The sequence below is a fragment of the Botrytis fragariae genome, assembly GCF_013461495.1.
Source record: "Botrytis fragariae strain BVB16 chromosome Unknown tig00000795, whole genome shotgun sequence".
In the NCBI taxonomy this organism is placed as follows: Eukaryota; Fungi; Ascomycota; class Leotiomycetes; order Helotiales; family Sclerotiniaceae; genus Botrytis; species Botrytis fragariae.
The window spans coordinates 812066-826582 of NW_023501011.1; the positions used below are offsets into that span (position 1 = coordinate 812066).

The 14517-nt window shown below is 42.6% G+C and overlaps 6 protein-coding genes across 6 annotated transcripts; 1 reads left to right on the top strand and 5 right to left on the bottom strand.

Annotated features, from left to right (window-relative positions):
- Positions 1 to 510: 510 nt before the first annotated feature.
- Bfra_007168 (putative opt oligopeptide transporter protein) lies at positions 511 to 3166 on the bottom strand (the record flags this gene model as incomplete). The annotated part of the gene is made up of 6 exons (XM_037337541.1): positions 511 to 1051; positions 1104 to 1272; positions 1322 to 2216; positions 2270 to 2706; positions 2763 to 2840; positions 2890 to 3166. 6 exons carry the CDS (start codon positions 3164 to 3166, stop codon positions 511 to 513), a joined length of 2397 nt encoding a protein of 798 aa, XP_037186921.1.
- Positions 3167 to 7187: 4021 nt separating this feature from the next.
- Bfra_007169 (uncharacterized protein) lies at positions 7188 to 7747 on the top strand (the record flags this gene model as incomplete). The annotated part of the gene is made up of 2 exons (XM_037337542.1): positions 7188 to 7444; positions 7501 to 7747. The coding sequence occupies 2 exons, from the start codon at positions 7188 to 7190 to the stop codon at positions 7745 to 7747; spliced, it is 504 nt and encodes a 167-aa protein (XP_037186922.1).
- An 805-nt stretch (positions 7748 to 8552) lies between these two features.
- Bfra_007170 (uncharacterized protein) lies at positions 8553 to 8867 on the bottom strand (the record flags this gene model as incomplete). Its single annotated transcript, XM_037337543.1, has 1 exon — positions 8553 to 8867. One exon carries the CDS (start codon positions 8865 to 8867, stop codon positions 8553 to 8555), a length of 315 nt encoding a protein of 104 aa, XP_037186923.1.
- A 12-nt stretch (positions 8868 to 8879) lies between these two features.
- Bfra_007171 (uncharacterized protein) lies at positions 8880 to 9226 on the bottom strand (the record flags this gene model as incomplete). The annotated part of the gene is given in 2 exon segments (XM_037337544.1): positions 8880 to 9066; positions 9081 to 9226. The coding sequence occupies 2 exon segments, from the start codon at positions 9224 to 9226 to the stop codon at positions 8880 to 8882; spliced, it is 333 nt and encodes a 110-aa protein (XP_037186924.1).
- Positions 9227 to 10290: 1064 nt separating this feature from the next.
- Bfra_007172 (putative zinc finger mynd-type protein) lies at positions 10291 to 11757 on the bottom strand (the record flags this gene model as incomplete). The annotated part of the gene is made up of 1 exon (XM_037337545.1): positions 10291 to 11757. The coding sequence occupies one exon, from the start codon at positions 11755 to 11757 to the stop codon at positions 10291 to 10293; it is 1467 nt and encodes a 488-aa protein (XP_037186925.1).
- Positions 11758 to 12643: 886 nt separating this feature from the next.
- Positions 12644 to 13784, bottom strand: Bfra_007173 (putative mynd domain protein; the record flags this gene model as incomplete). The annotated part of the gene is made up of 2 exons (XM_037337546.1): positions 12644 to 13558; positions 13632 to 13784. The coding sequence occupies 2 exons, from the start codon at positions 13782 to 13784 to the stop codon at positions 12644 to 12646; spliced, it is 1068 nt and encodes a 355-aa protein (XP_037186926.1).
- Positions 13785 to 14517: the final 733 nt, after the last annotated feature.

The following is a 14517-nucleotide window of genomic DNA, read 5'->3' on the forward strand; positions in this document are numbered from 1 at the left end:
GATTGATTGAAGAAGCGAAGAGCAATTTTACTTATCCCGCAAGCAAATACATTGAGAACGAAGCCGTATTGACAGCACTAAACTCGAGGAAGACCTATCAACATAATGCGGTGAATTTTAGTCAAGAGTGAGTACGAGCGGTGCTAAAGGCGCTACCGCAGTAACTGGATGATGCACGTAGGCAAATTGTATTTGTATAGAGACAATACACGCCGTTATATACCAGCCTCCTTGGGGAGGAGGGGTCGCAATTAGGAGTGTTCTCGCCCAATATAGAAGTCACATGCATGAGACAAGCAGCAGCATATATTTGTCCATAGAATGGGTACCATCATCTTGGAAGGTCGAGTTTATGAGACAAGCAGTAGCATATGGGTGTTCAAAACTGGGGTATCATCATCTACTCATTAACATCTAATCCTCAAAATAACTAACGTTCAAACCCTATCATTCTAATCCCTATCAATTAGAAATTTACGTCCTTATTCCGCCCCCAATAAAATCACATGATTATCCATTAGCCTCATTATACATACATTTATCTACATTACCACTTGCAGCATTTCCAGCCCACTCTGGGAACGGTCTACTAACACCACTTCCTCCCGCAACAGCGAAAGTAAGGAGGAAGAGCATGACTTGAGTTCCGCCGTCAAGACCGGCAGAAACCAAGTAGTTCCACTTGACGAAGTACTTTGGTCTCCATTTTCGGAGGTAAAATTGACCAAATGCCCCGATGTAGTAGTACATGAAGACACTGGAGTTGATACCAACACAAAGATATCCAAAATACCAGAGAATAATGGAGAGATTGAGGTATGACCAAACGCGTTGTCGGGGAAAATATTTGTTGAGGAGCCAGAAAGGAACGGGGACGAGGAATCCGAGGAGATATGCGATGGTGACCCATTGGTAACGAGCACCGATAGAGAACATCTTAGGAGCAATAGACCAGGCAATCGCGAGAGAATTGAAGGATTGAACATTAGCTCCCGACCAAATCGCTGTTCCTTCAATAGTCAAAAGGTTTGGTGCTTGATTCTTGACGATGCTAGAGTTTGTTAGTTTGTGAAGAGAATGAGTGTGGAAAAGGGCCAACTTACGTGATCATCATGACATAATTGAGACAAGCTCCGAAAATACACCCGATTATCTGCGTTGTATATGTGACCTTTGGAGAAAGCTTGTTCTGCTGAGCTAGTTTTAAATCTCGGAGGAGATATTGTCCTTGTTGGAGTGCATTGAAAGTAAAGGTAGTGAAGTACATGTTTGCTAGTTTCATGGTTAGTAATGTCACAAATTATGGAAGCATGTAACTTACCAAGAGGAGCTCCAGGGAATAAATATCCGGCAAGAGTTTGAGCAATGGGTTCAATATTGAATTGGAAACCAGTAATGGCATACTGAGCACCAAAAAACAACATGAAAACCGTCAAGAAAAGCATAGCTAAAATCAGACCCCACCATGGAAGGGTTGACTTCATAGCATAGAGACAAGCCATAGAAGTAATGAAACTTGCCGCAAATGCCAAGAAGTACCAGAGATCGGGAACTTCATCGTAATCTAACATGACTTTGTAATGCGGATCAATGTTAGGATCGTCCCTCAAGATTTGCTTTTCTTCTTCACTACGTTTGCTGCCATTACCTTTCCAGAACATATAATGGGAAGGTGTTAACAACTTCTTCAATGTGGCCTTGTTAGCCCATGCCCATCCAGTCTTGATGTCATCGAAATTCCAGAGAAACATATGGACAAAATTCGCTGTGAATCCCATGTTGGATGTGATGAGATAAACAATATAGGTGGAAGCCATATAAGGGATACCTCCAGCTTCGAGTGCCTCCTCGTTCACGGTAAAATCGTCATTGAGGATTGTTGTTTCATTGAAGGTATCGTAGAAGGTAAAGTTCGAATCGCCATTGAACAATTGTTGAGACAAAAATGGGAAATCTTGTGCCCTCCAAATGTTGCCATAATAAACTGCCATAAAAAGAATGATACAGCCGAGAGTACCGATGAAACTGTTTACCAAAGTCTGAAGAGGCATCCAGAGAGGAGACCCGAAACCAGCGACATAGTTCCAATCGAAAGATAGGGATAAGAATCCTACACCCTCGTTTCCGTTTGCTCCTCCGAAAAGATTGGTGAAGACTAGGTTGTGTTGGTCTGCGAGACAAAAGATGGATACACCAATAAGAAGTGGGAAAATGTACTACAACATGTCAGATATACTTGGTTTAAGACTAAAGAGATGGTAAAACGCACCTCAGGAAGCAATTCCCAAATTAATAGAGCAAAGAAAATGATCCAGAAAACCTTCATTCTCTTCCTATTGGCTGTCTTTTCTTTGTGTAAAGTTTCCAAGACAGTAGTAACAGGAAGATTTGCTGGGTAAAGCATCTTTGTAGGCCACAGAAGACTACTTCTCATCATGCCTGCAACACCGTAACCAATCAATTGTGAAGATAATGTCAAGAATACACCGGCTGCTTGACTAGGATATCCTCCATACCAAAGCTTTTGAGCTGCTAATGCTTCCGTGGATAAAGCGGAAACAGCGGCGGCCGATGCCATGATAACAGCGGCAGCGTGTTCTTTTTGGTTAAACGGACCAGGATTAAGGAATCGACCAACTGCACCCCATCTAGGTATGACTAAAGCCATAAATTCTCCAATGGCGTATGCAATAACAGTCAAAAACACTAAGAAGCATCAGAATACACGCGGAACAAGCACTGGAGTAGTTATCATAACTCACTAACTGATACATAGATAACTTGAGGCTTGAAGTAGAAGATCTCTTGGAGTACAGCCCCAAAAGCAGATAGTCCCAAACCTGGCAACACATTAGCATTTACAAAGAAGGAATAAAGGACTGTACACACCAATGAAGAACATGCGAAAAGTCCAGGGATTCAAGGTTGGATCATCATCGACATTGATAATTGCGGTAACGATATCTTCTGCAGTCTCAAGAGCATTGACCTCACCGCCACGTCCTTCTTCATCAGAACTAGAAGAAATCTCGGTTTCGTAAGCTGTCTTTCCAAACTTGTCATTCTTTGCATCCTTAGAATCAATAGATTCGGGGTTCTTGGTGATGGCTGGTGCTTCATGACTCTTCTCGTCGTAAACGACGTCAGTCTCTCGTGGCGAGTCCATACTGAAAGCTAGTGCTCACAGGCAAAATAAGAAGGGCTGGAAAAAAGACAAAATTCTTGGGAAAACAAGCATCTTTTATAGAAACCACTACAACCTCATTATACCGGAAACTATCTCGGATATTAGAAACCAAATTTGAAAAAACAGATAAGATACGAAGTGTGCCATTGTGGATCAATCGCAACGTGGTGTAAAGACTGACTAGTTGCAACCCTCCAGGGTTTGCGTATATTTTTGAGCCATATGAACCTTGAACTTGCCATTTCTACCTTCAACTATACCGTCTTTTCCAAAAAGCTAGTGCGCATCTGTGATGATCTGATAGTTTAACGTACATATTCACCTGCCTGTTAGGGGAATTCCGATAAGCAATCGCCCCGCATTCAATCTGGACAAGTAAAGCTTGACTGTCTTGGAAATGCAAGCCGTAAAGCTTGACGGAGCTTGATAGCTAAGCCCGTGCGCTTCACGAATCCGCCGCAATGGTAGAACTGCGACCTTCCGTACTTGGCATATCCAGAATTCGAGTAAATTTGAATGTAAGAACCTAATTGACAGCGTCCAATCGAATGAACTATAGAAAGGGGGGTGGACGCCAAAGAATGTTGGGACAGTTTCTGCCACTAAAAATGACATTCTTTGGTATTGCAAGATCCTTGTGACTCCCACTTTTGATGAATTTTGAGGTGGGTAGTACCAGCAGCGATAACGGTGCTGAATGCTTGTATTATTGCTCGTAGCGACCAGTGATAGACGGGGCCGTCCGTCTTGGGTTTGACGACAAGCGTTCTCGCGTGCCGTCTCTAAGTTTCCTGCATATAGGCAATATTCTGGATGCATAGAACAACTGTCTAAATATGCATTGAGCACACATACATATTCAGGATTTCGTGAAGTGAGCCTTAAATCAAGAAGCCCAATCAGAAAATGACAATAACTCTCCGCAAATTATAGGTCGCAATTTCTCGGATGCAGACGTCTTCTCTTGGGTGGCTAGAACAGCAATTATAATTGCAAAGCCTAGGATTGGTCGATTTCAATCGGGTTCTCCCCACGGTTCTAATCTCAGCCGGGAATTGCTGGAAGTTGTCTTGTGGTCACGAGGAGTGGATGATTGAGGAAACCGTGAGACGAAAAGGTACCAGCTCGGCTGAAATTATGTAGTGATTGAATATAGCATCTCAGATTCTTCCATCTGAAGTTCGTACCCAGATACTGCTTGAACTTCGTTGATTTCTCAAGATTGGAATGGATAATGGCTGACAATAATGATTGATAAATTGTTGACCGAGTGGGGTCACACTTCGACATGGATTTCCTGTCCACCCACGCCACCTAGGCAGGATGTAATTACCCCAAAAATTAAAGACGTCGTTTTAGGCATTTATCCCTGAGCTGAGAGATAAGTCGAATGATCGTGAGAAGTGATTTTGAGCCGTTTTGGAAAAGAATTGGATGTTGTGATATGGAGCGTCTAGGTATTCCAAGGCACCATTTTGAGTCTCCATCCGTGGTCGAACGCCACCGAACTGGATGAATTATTGTGCTCGTCTGTGTGACTAGAAGCCCCTGGTGTGGAAAAAAAGGGCTCTAGACGGTTTAGTTCACTGAAACTGGAGGATAAATATCGATGATTGGACCGGCCGTTTGAGGCGGTGGTGCGACTATGTGCGGAGTAAGCATTCATGATTGTATCCCACCTTTACCTATTGATCAATCAAATGTACAATGGCTGCATATAGTGTCGATCCCACCATGCTGAAACCAAATTTCTAGACAAGTTACTGTATACCGGCTGGGTATCCGGTGAAATGGATATTCAATCCATATCGCAAGAGTGGTTGCATTTCGAGTTCTGTGGCCTGAAAGATTCATACATGATGATCGACCACCAAAGACTACCCGGGCGTTTTCGATACGAGCTAGTACCTGCACGAAGAGCTTTCCTTATCATTATCATTAAATCTTATAAATATCCAACCAAAGAAGCTAGTAGCAGGATGCCGAACCGGAACCCCTGTTCAGGACGTCTAGGTCTAAACGAGGCGGGGTGTTTGCAGGCTGATTAAAAGGTCAGCATTTGTGAAACTCTGCTGGGTATACGATATAAGATACAACGAAAGGAAAGAAGCTTTTGCTTGAAGGAGAAGAGAAAGAGCTGTGACGAGAAGAAAGAGTTATGTTTATATGTTTGAATGAAAACAGAAGCCTACAAGAAGTGCGTAAGGCGCTAATTCCTCACCGGTCCCGATTGAGCGATATTCCAGAAGCGTACCAATAATCTACCTTAAGACTTCAAACTTGAATGTTTCATTACTAAGAAATGCCGATCAGTTTTTGGTGAGTCACTCATACTCCAATTTGGAAAATATGTAGGAAACATAGTATTCTCCAGGTTTCAGGGCATGAACTGCACAAAGGCTGATTATGATGATATGTCGGTTTTTCCCCACAGAAAACAATCACGAAGAGCCTGGATTGATTTCGAAAAGAGCACCTTTTCATTGTTAACATATCTTCTGTAGATGCAAACTTAAGTACAACGCTTATGATTATCTGATGCGATCGAATAAAGTATTGCATGGTGCATCTGGGGCCTCCGCGGCTAATGTCTCTTTCGCCGCATTGCTCTTAATGAAACCAACTACCAGCCAATAACTAATTATGCCCATAAATTTGTAACATTCATTTTGACGCTACAACGCGCTATCTCATGCATCATATGGTGATGCTTCATCAGCCCAAAATCGGTCCCCATCAACTTCGCCCTCAACGTTACCACTAATCTTCTCCCGCTTGAATTCTTCGAAAAAGTCTTGGAATTGCGTCTTGAACTTTTCGTCATTCTTCACTATTTCGCGTACTTCGTTCTGTCTGATCTCGATTAAGACCAAGTGATTAAACCTTTCCATTCCCATAGTCAACATAGCCATCCACAAAGCGTCATTCCAGTCGATCTTATGCTTGCAAAAAGCCACCAATGCTTGCACTTGGTGGACTGTGAGTCTCTTTCCATCTTCTCTCACAAGCACGATCTGTCCTACGAGCTTCTTCCAATATGTACCAAGATAGGGGAAATTGAACCGGTGGCTATTGACATCAGTGATAAGATTCAAAGCAATTGCCACCTCGTTCTCCAGGAGTGGAATTCCAAGTTGTTTGAAGACGGCAGCATGAGGATCTGGCTGATCGGCGTGGAATATGGGATGATTAGGTACAATGTCGACGACTTGATATTCTTCCTTGCGTAGATGTTGAATGTCTCCGAGACAAGATATTCGAATACCCTTGATTGGCGTTGCGTTCTTTGCGTATCTAACCATCAGTTGTTGAAACAACAAAGGTTCATGAACTTCATTCAGAAACACGCCGCCCGCCGACAGTGCTTCAGGTTTAGCATTTGATCCAGTAATGTTCTGTAAGAAACTCAATGCGACATGTATGTCAGACATAGTGGCATCTAAGTCAGGGATTCTATTTGCAAATCTATCCAATTTCACCCTTTTGCAGGTATAGAAGGTCACAGGTTCTTTACGAAAGAGACCCTGGACTCCATCAGTGAATTCGAAGACGCTCATATTGGGTGCTGATTTGTCGAACATGTGTGCAGCTCGATGATGTAGCACAATATCATAGTCAAGTTTCAACTTTCTGATGCACCAATAATGGTTCAATGGTAAGTTACAAGGCTCAGGATCCGGATGTGATACCTTGTCCATCGATTGTACAAGTAAGTTGTTATGGGTGTTGACACCGCTCTTATCTCTCTCAACTTGCTTGACGGTCTTTTTTCCACATTCAACTTTCAATTCGACCCAAATAATCTTAGGAACACATGATTCTCCAAGAATGCCTTGGCCGAAATGAGAGCAAGTCTGGCGCTTGCACTTGGTCTGGCTGGATTTATCATGCGGCCATATTCAGAACAAAGCAATTTATGGGTTCTGTAGTCTTTTCCCTGACAGTCTTTGGAGCAATACTCCGCAGACCTACCGCCCGTAGATATGAGAGCGCGCGTAAAATGGCAAGCAATTGCATGACTTTCGGACATCGAGGCCCCATGGTTGTCATTCACAGAATCAAAGGAGCCAGATCCATAGGAGATGTTCAGCCATCAGACCTTCGCATTGTTGCTGACTGGCTGTGTCGCCACGTACCACCAGGAATGAAGGATTATCAAATTAAACACAGCTTCCAAGGCTTCACCAATGAAGTCAAGATTCCTGAAGGGTTATATTATATTACGCAGAGAAGTCTGCCGCGCCAAGGGTATCGGTTGTACGCATGCATTGTGGGGGTGGAACGGAAATTTTGAAATTTTCTAAATACGAGAGCATCGAAATTTCCACCGCAGACTACGCATTCCTCCACGAAGATACAGAATGTACCAAAGCCCTGGGAATTGGATTGGTACTTCGCTCATTTAACGAGCCATATTATTATCAGAACTTCGAGGGCCAGCATGAATTGGCTTTGAGAACGAATGCTTTAGTTCCTCACCGCAATGAAGAAGCATTATTTCTGTTTCTGACTATTGACCCGGAAGATGAGAGCTGGGGAGGTTTCCTCTCCAAGAGATAGGAAGCTTTCAGGTCGTAAGGAAAGACAAGAAGTCAATTACTGTCCATCAAGTCGAAGTCATCACCAATTGTTTTCGCCGTGTCGTCTACTTTGAAATGGGAAACCTAATTCACAGATACAAAGACGGAAGACCACCAAATTTCGAGAAAGAGAAAGTCACGAAGGGCCTTCTGAATAGAGATGCCTTTGAAAAATATTTTGGGGAGTTCAAGAAAGCTAGAATTGAAGGGGGAGATTAATCATGGGCTGATGCTATCAGTCCATTTGATGTTTAGGTGTTGGGGGTGAAAGCCAAGAATTCGACATTTGTGCCAAGTATTTAAATCATGTTGTGGAAGGATCGAGGGCGTATGAAGAGAATGTTCGAACTTTCAAAAACCACGTGAACGTCTCGAAGTTGTTCTCTATTGTGAACACCGTCTGCAACAATTTTAGTCAAGGAAAGTGTTATGCACGCTATTTATCTTCAGGCTCTCCATTGCGAATCAATGTGATGGAACATTAGAAAATCAACCCCATGCATGGAGTAATTGTAAGAGTACTACTGAAAAGCATCCACCTTAATGTCGCATTGTTCTCTCTTAACTCCACGCGTAAAACCAAAATCTCCACTATGAGACAAATTATCGAGCATCCCTCTCACTACTGATAATTCAGTTGTCTCCATGAAATCTTCTGTCGCAAATGGCAAGATCACTTAAAATCCTTCCCGCTATCATTCTTCATCATGAACTATCAAATATGAAATCCTCTGCCAAACATTCATACTGCATCCCAGTTTCCACGCGTATTGGTTCTGACGAGTTCAAACCTGAGAGTAAGGAGAAACAGCAGTAGCCCACAAGGACTTTCCAGCCGCAACTCTCTCTGCTTTCAATTTCTCATAGCACTCCTCAAACTTGGCTTGACACATGAAATCCTTCGTAAACTTTTCACGAACCTTATTTCGGTCTGCTTTCTTTGGGTAATCCTCGTAAATATATTCCCCCAGTTCTCCCATGGCAGGCGAAAGATCATAATAACAGAATCTAGCCAGACCTTCAACTTCATGCGCAGTGATGTCCTTCTTGCCCTGTCTTGCAACCAAAACCGTGCCAATGACTTTATCCCATTTCTCCATATCAGCCCAGCCTCAGCATTCCTCATGTTTAATATCGGCTCGCAAATTTAGGCACAATGCTTTAATGTTTGACGTGGGGCTCTTAGGGGATGCATAATCAACGTGGGGTTTCTTATCTGACCAGCGTGGATCAACGTAGCCGGTTTTCCTGGTGAGAAGTGGAATGCCCATATGAACAGAGATCGCTGTAGACTTCTCTCTAGTGAAAATAACATAATTGTCAGAGATCGTAACTTCGGTATATTTAGGCAAGCCAAGGGATTTTCGATCACCAAAGCAGTGGATATAAACAGTTTTAACGCCACGAGGGATGTGTCTGTATTTGGGGGAGGAGGGGCGGGACCGAAAACTTGAGACATGGTTAGATAGCTCTATAGGTTGTCTTGGTAGAGCTGATCTAAAAGCTCGGGAAGTTTGTTGATTGTAATAGGACTTCTTTCAATTAAAATTTTGAAAGTTTGAGATGAAAGTTGAGGTGAAAGTTGAGGTTAAATCAGAAGCTCTTGTTCCGCTCGGGGATATCAAATTTGAAGAAGATCACACGTTGAAGTCTGTCCCACAGCTTTTTTTTATCAAATTCGCCATATCCATTCACCTTGCTTTGACTATCTGACTTCAAAAATGAGAGAAAGATCTTTAGGATCGCTATCGTTGAAGATTGCTATTGTTATAAGTACGTGCTTTCGAACTCTCTTCAAACGACCAGTCCACATGATACGTAACTCATTTTCGATACTAAATGTGCTTATGTATAGGACTGTGAAAATGGAATCTTGATTTGGCAAAGATATTATTGGCAGTCAGGGCGACATTAGGAAAAACGAGAATTGCCAAGTTTCTCAAGTTTCATGGAACACTACCTACTTTCGCTAATATAACGAGAATAGAAGAATCCGCAACCCATAACTCAAAGACAAGTTCGGTAAATGACTGAATAGTTCGGAAATGGAGAAATGAACCGGAAAGTACAGCAATGAAGTCTCGGGTAAACGCTAAGCACGTTAGATGCATCAATGCGGTCGGCTAAGGTTAAGTAACCGACAAACTTAAACTACACATAAATGAATGGAATATCTTAGATGTGCATGAAACTGCATTGTGCGACCAACTACTAAGTAAAGTAACTAAAATTACAAATTGTTATCGAACCACCTAGCACTCCAATCAGGCGCGAGCGCAAAAAGTATCCAAAAGTAATCAAAAAATATCGAGAACGCCCCTACACTCCCATTCTTACCCATCAGATACCCATATCAAACTTCTCTCATGACTGTTTGAATATAACCCTCTAAACCAACTCCAGTATCAACTCATCCCCTATATATGTCTCTACTTCATCGACATCTCGACCTTCCTCGGAACTTCTAAAAATAACTTTATGTAAAGACGTATATCTGCATCAAGAGCACTGTATATGCTCTCACTATACTGTCCATGGCGACATGATGGAACCAGTCATACTTCGTTGAAGTACCACATGATCTCGGTTTAACTCGACACTTTTAGATTTTGGACGATTGAAGAAAGATGATGTTCTATATAATGTCGAGGGACTTTTCACTTTCCTAATTGTTGGTTTGAGTTGGAGGACAGTTCTGGGTTGAAAAAAAGAAGTAGTGGTTATGATGGATGGGCTTGGTTCGTTCGATAAAATAGACGCGGAGTCGTCATGATTCCCTCTATTTCTTTTCGAGTTGTAACGGTCAAAAATGTCAAGAGATTCTCTGACAGAAACATTGTCATTATGATGGGCCTGCTTGGTTGTCACCGCAATCGAGGTAACCGGTGAGATTGGAGTGATCGTCATACTGTCACTACTAGCAGATTCCTCAAAGGCCTTCTCTGTATTAATTGAAAGGGAAGAAGCTATTTCGGAATGCGGCCTAGGTCCGGCGGCAATTGCACCCGACTCCCTAATCCAATCTGGCAGGAAATCTGGCATGACAAACGATTCAGCCTTATGTAGCGAAGAAGCATCGTCTTTGAAACTACTAAGGTTGATACTTGACTTTGAGTGCTGCATTTGATGTGTCGGTGAAAACGTTTCCGAGTTTCTCATCCAATCTGGTTCAGCAAATGTCTCGGCGCGTTTTCTGTTGGTTCTAAGTTCTTCGACGTCAAACGGAGCGTTCTTGGACTTTCCCTTTCCATCTTGAGATTTCTTCTTGAGGAACTTCAAAATGCGACTCACGGACGCGCTCAAAACACTCTTCGATTCCTCACCGCAAGCGTGCCCGATATCAATATTTGGCTTTCCTTCATAGTTGAAGAGAAAATAGATTAGAATCCTGAAATCACATGGCTGAAAATGCTGGGCACATCCGACTGAGCCCCAACCACGCTCTCTAACAACAGCAACTGGGCCCTTCAAAGCGAACTTCATATTTCCATCCATGATATGATTGATGCAAGCATTCGGTGGAGAGTTATCAGTCAGAAAATCTCCTCGGACAGCCAAAATAATGGAATGATCAAACTTCTTGCTTGCCATATTGTGATCCACAAGAGTGTTGCGAGTGTTGATCCGATCTTGGTCATAATACTGAAGGAATGTTGAAACCGACTTTCCATTAGAGCCATTGGCAATCCATGCCAACTCAAAGTCCTCCGAATCGACCGGTAATAGAAGACCAAGTCTGTATTTCTTTTCCACAGTATCCTCGGGACATGGATGCGAAGCAACGAAATCTGTGTATTTCTGGCAAATGATGTCATGAACGTCGCGATCGACTCTCTGGCAAGCTAATGTGCAGTACCAGGTAGCATTGCAAGTTGTGCATGGAATTGAAGCATCTTCTGTACAGTATCCGCATTTGGGGTGTTCGATGGTGGGACCGAAGGAGGAGATTGAGACCCGCGGGCCTAGAGCCGGATCTCGACGTGATGGCATGGAGTTGATCGCTTAGAGGCTTGCAAGAAGAATTGTGGAGGTCTAGTAGGGAACGAAAGAAAAGTTATCTAAAGTGGTTCAAGGGTCAGTAGGAGTTAATAAATACACAAACTGGTTCCTAATCGTATGAAGAGTGAATTGAATTAAGTAGTGAAGTATTTATTCGATAATAGAACGAAATTCTAGACCGGTATTTGTGAATGGGCGGACGCAACTTACTAATTACAGGAAAGATGGTTGTAAAAGGAGCAAGTGACGTGACCAACTAAGGGAAGGTAGAGAAGTTCCAAACTGACTATAGGAGACTGACTAGGGAAGAGCGCCTAGGAAAGACTGATGTTGTAAATTTGCTGTTCCAGAGCCAAGCTTTATATCTAAATCAATGAAAAGGATCTTTCAAGTAATGGTTGCTGGGTAGACTCGGCAATTTATGTTATATACTGTCAGACGTAGGAAATTCTGTAGAACAATCGCCAGTACAATCTCGCTTGGAGATTAAGGATTTTGATAATGACTTTATCTTGTGACTAGAACAGCAATCACGGCACAAGGCGTCAAATTGAAGAAAGTGAATATAAGATGCAATGCATTATTATTGATACATTAGGGAGAAACCTCAAGGGGTAATTTGGTGCCTTCGATACAGCTAAAGGTTCCAAATATATCACTAGTTCTATTCGCTCCAAAATATAAATTTGACAAATTCTTAGCTCGAGGTCATGCTGATACCTCCATGTGTAGAAAGCAAGCAAGTCCAAACAACGCTCCAGTCATACCCTTATTCAATCAATCAATGTCATCATCCGCGACAACAACATCTACTACAACAATCTCCAAGCCAAAATATCGCTACGTTCCTTGACCCAATAATTTACACACACATCTCCTAATCATCGGCGATAAACACTGTACTAAGTCCAGTTCTGTGCCACAGATCTATCGCTCTACCTACTGATGAAGAGTCCTGTGATATACCTATTGAATCATATGAGTTGCTATAGGGAGATATCAGGTCTCCGTCTAGCTGCGGGTTCTCATCCAGAGCAGCTGCAAAGCAGCCGAAGAAAAATTCTTCGAATTTGCTTCGGGTGAAGTACCCCTCTAGAAATCTCTGTTTTTTTCTAACATCGGGTTCATCTTCTACTACTTTAAGATCCAATAGCCTAATGTATGTCATAATCGCCAATAGTTGAAGCGTGGTGATATCTTTTCTGTCCTGTCTCACTACCAGAACAGTTCCCACATTCTCATGCCATTGTGAAGGTATTTCACCCCACGTCTCACTATGAGGAAGAGTATCAAGGTGAAGGGTACCACAAAAATCGTTTCTCAAGTGATCTTCATCGAACACAACGTCTCTCCCAGCTTCTCGAGGTATTTTTTGTATTATTAACGGAATCCCCATCAATCGCGAGATATTTGTGGGCTGCCCCTCGAAAATCGGGTGCAATTCTGGGACTCTGGTGAACGCAAGCTGAGTCTCCCCTGAAGCATTCATATGATCGCCCCTACATTTGATGATTACGCATTTCGAAGTATTGAAACTTTGCTTGAAGACTTTGTGTTTCATTACTTGACTTCCATTGCCAATCTGTCTCAACAATCGTATGACTCTGGGGAGGTCATCCAAAAGAACATCCTGTATAATTGCTGGGTCAAATTCAGAGCTACCTCTTCGAAAAACTACCAAAGGTCCAGTCCAATAGGCTCCTCTCGTGAAAGATGTAACGCTATGGTTGGGCTTGGGATTGTCGTCTCGGCAGCCTCCTCGACAAAGAATATACGGCCATCTTATCCTCGGCTGATTCTTGATTGTCAGCAGGATATCAATTCGACCACTGCATGAAGAAATTAAACCTTTAATTCTGTAAAACCCAGCGACCGAAAACGAAATCCCTCATCATTCGCCTTTGAATGCAGAGAATCTGGACGCCGAACCCATTCCAGTCTGGGATCAAGATCAACCGGAAAATAGAACGCGAGGCTGTGATAATCTGAAGGACGCGGAGTAAGGGACGTAAAAGCATGACAAAAACTTTTGTGAAAAGACCAGTCCAATCGCTGACACTCCCTGGAGCAATAAAAGATAGACCGGCAGGATCCACAGTACCTTTTCGACAAATTGAATTTGCAACAGAAAGCGCAAGTATGGAGGGGGACGAGGGTACTCATAATTGTCGTAATAGTATTGGTGAAGTGAAATAATAGTAGACACATAAATATAGTGGTAAAATGAACTTGTAGATAATCGATGTTGTGGAATTGTGGAATTGTGAATACCGAAGGAAGAGGAAGGAGATTGGGGTTCCGAAAATGACTAGTGAACGAGACCAACGCAAAAACAAGAGGAAGGAGTTTACCACAAAAGAAAGGGACAATCAATGCAAAAGGGTTAAAATTGTCATGATGTAAAGTCGGTATATAAAAGAAGGGTCGATGCCCCCCTCCCCCCCCCCCCCCGCCCAAAAAAAGAATTTGAAGAAGGAATCCAAACAATACAAAGGAGAGACTCGCTTATAAAGTCTCATCTATTGCCTCATTCTCAATCAATACGAATCTCAGTTTCTCACTATCAAGACTTTAAGCCTTCTATAAGAATCCTATACAATCTTACCAACGCGAGAGTCCCAAGAAACCAAGGTGTCGAGACACTTGGTAACAAGATCGTATCAGATAAAATATCGTCGGGTATGCAGCGCCAAGTTGCATTCTTCCAAGTCGGATCATTTCGAGTGGGGATGATGAGAAATCTACTTCAAA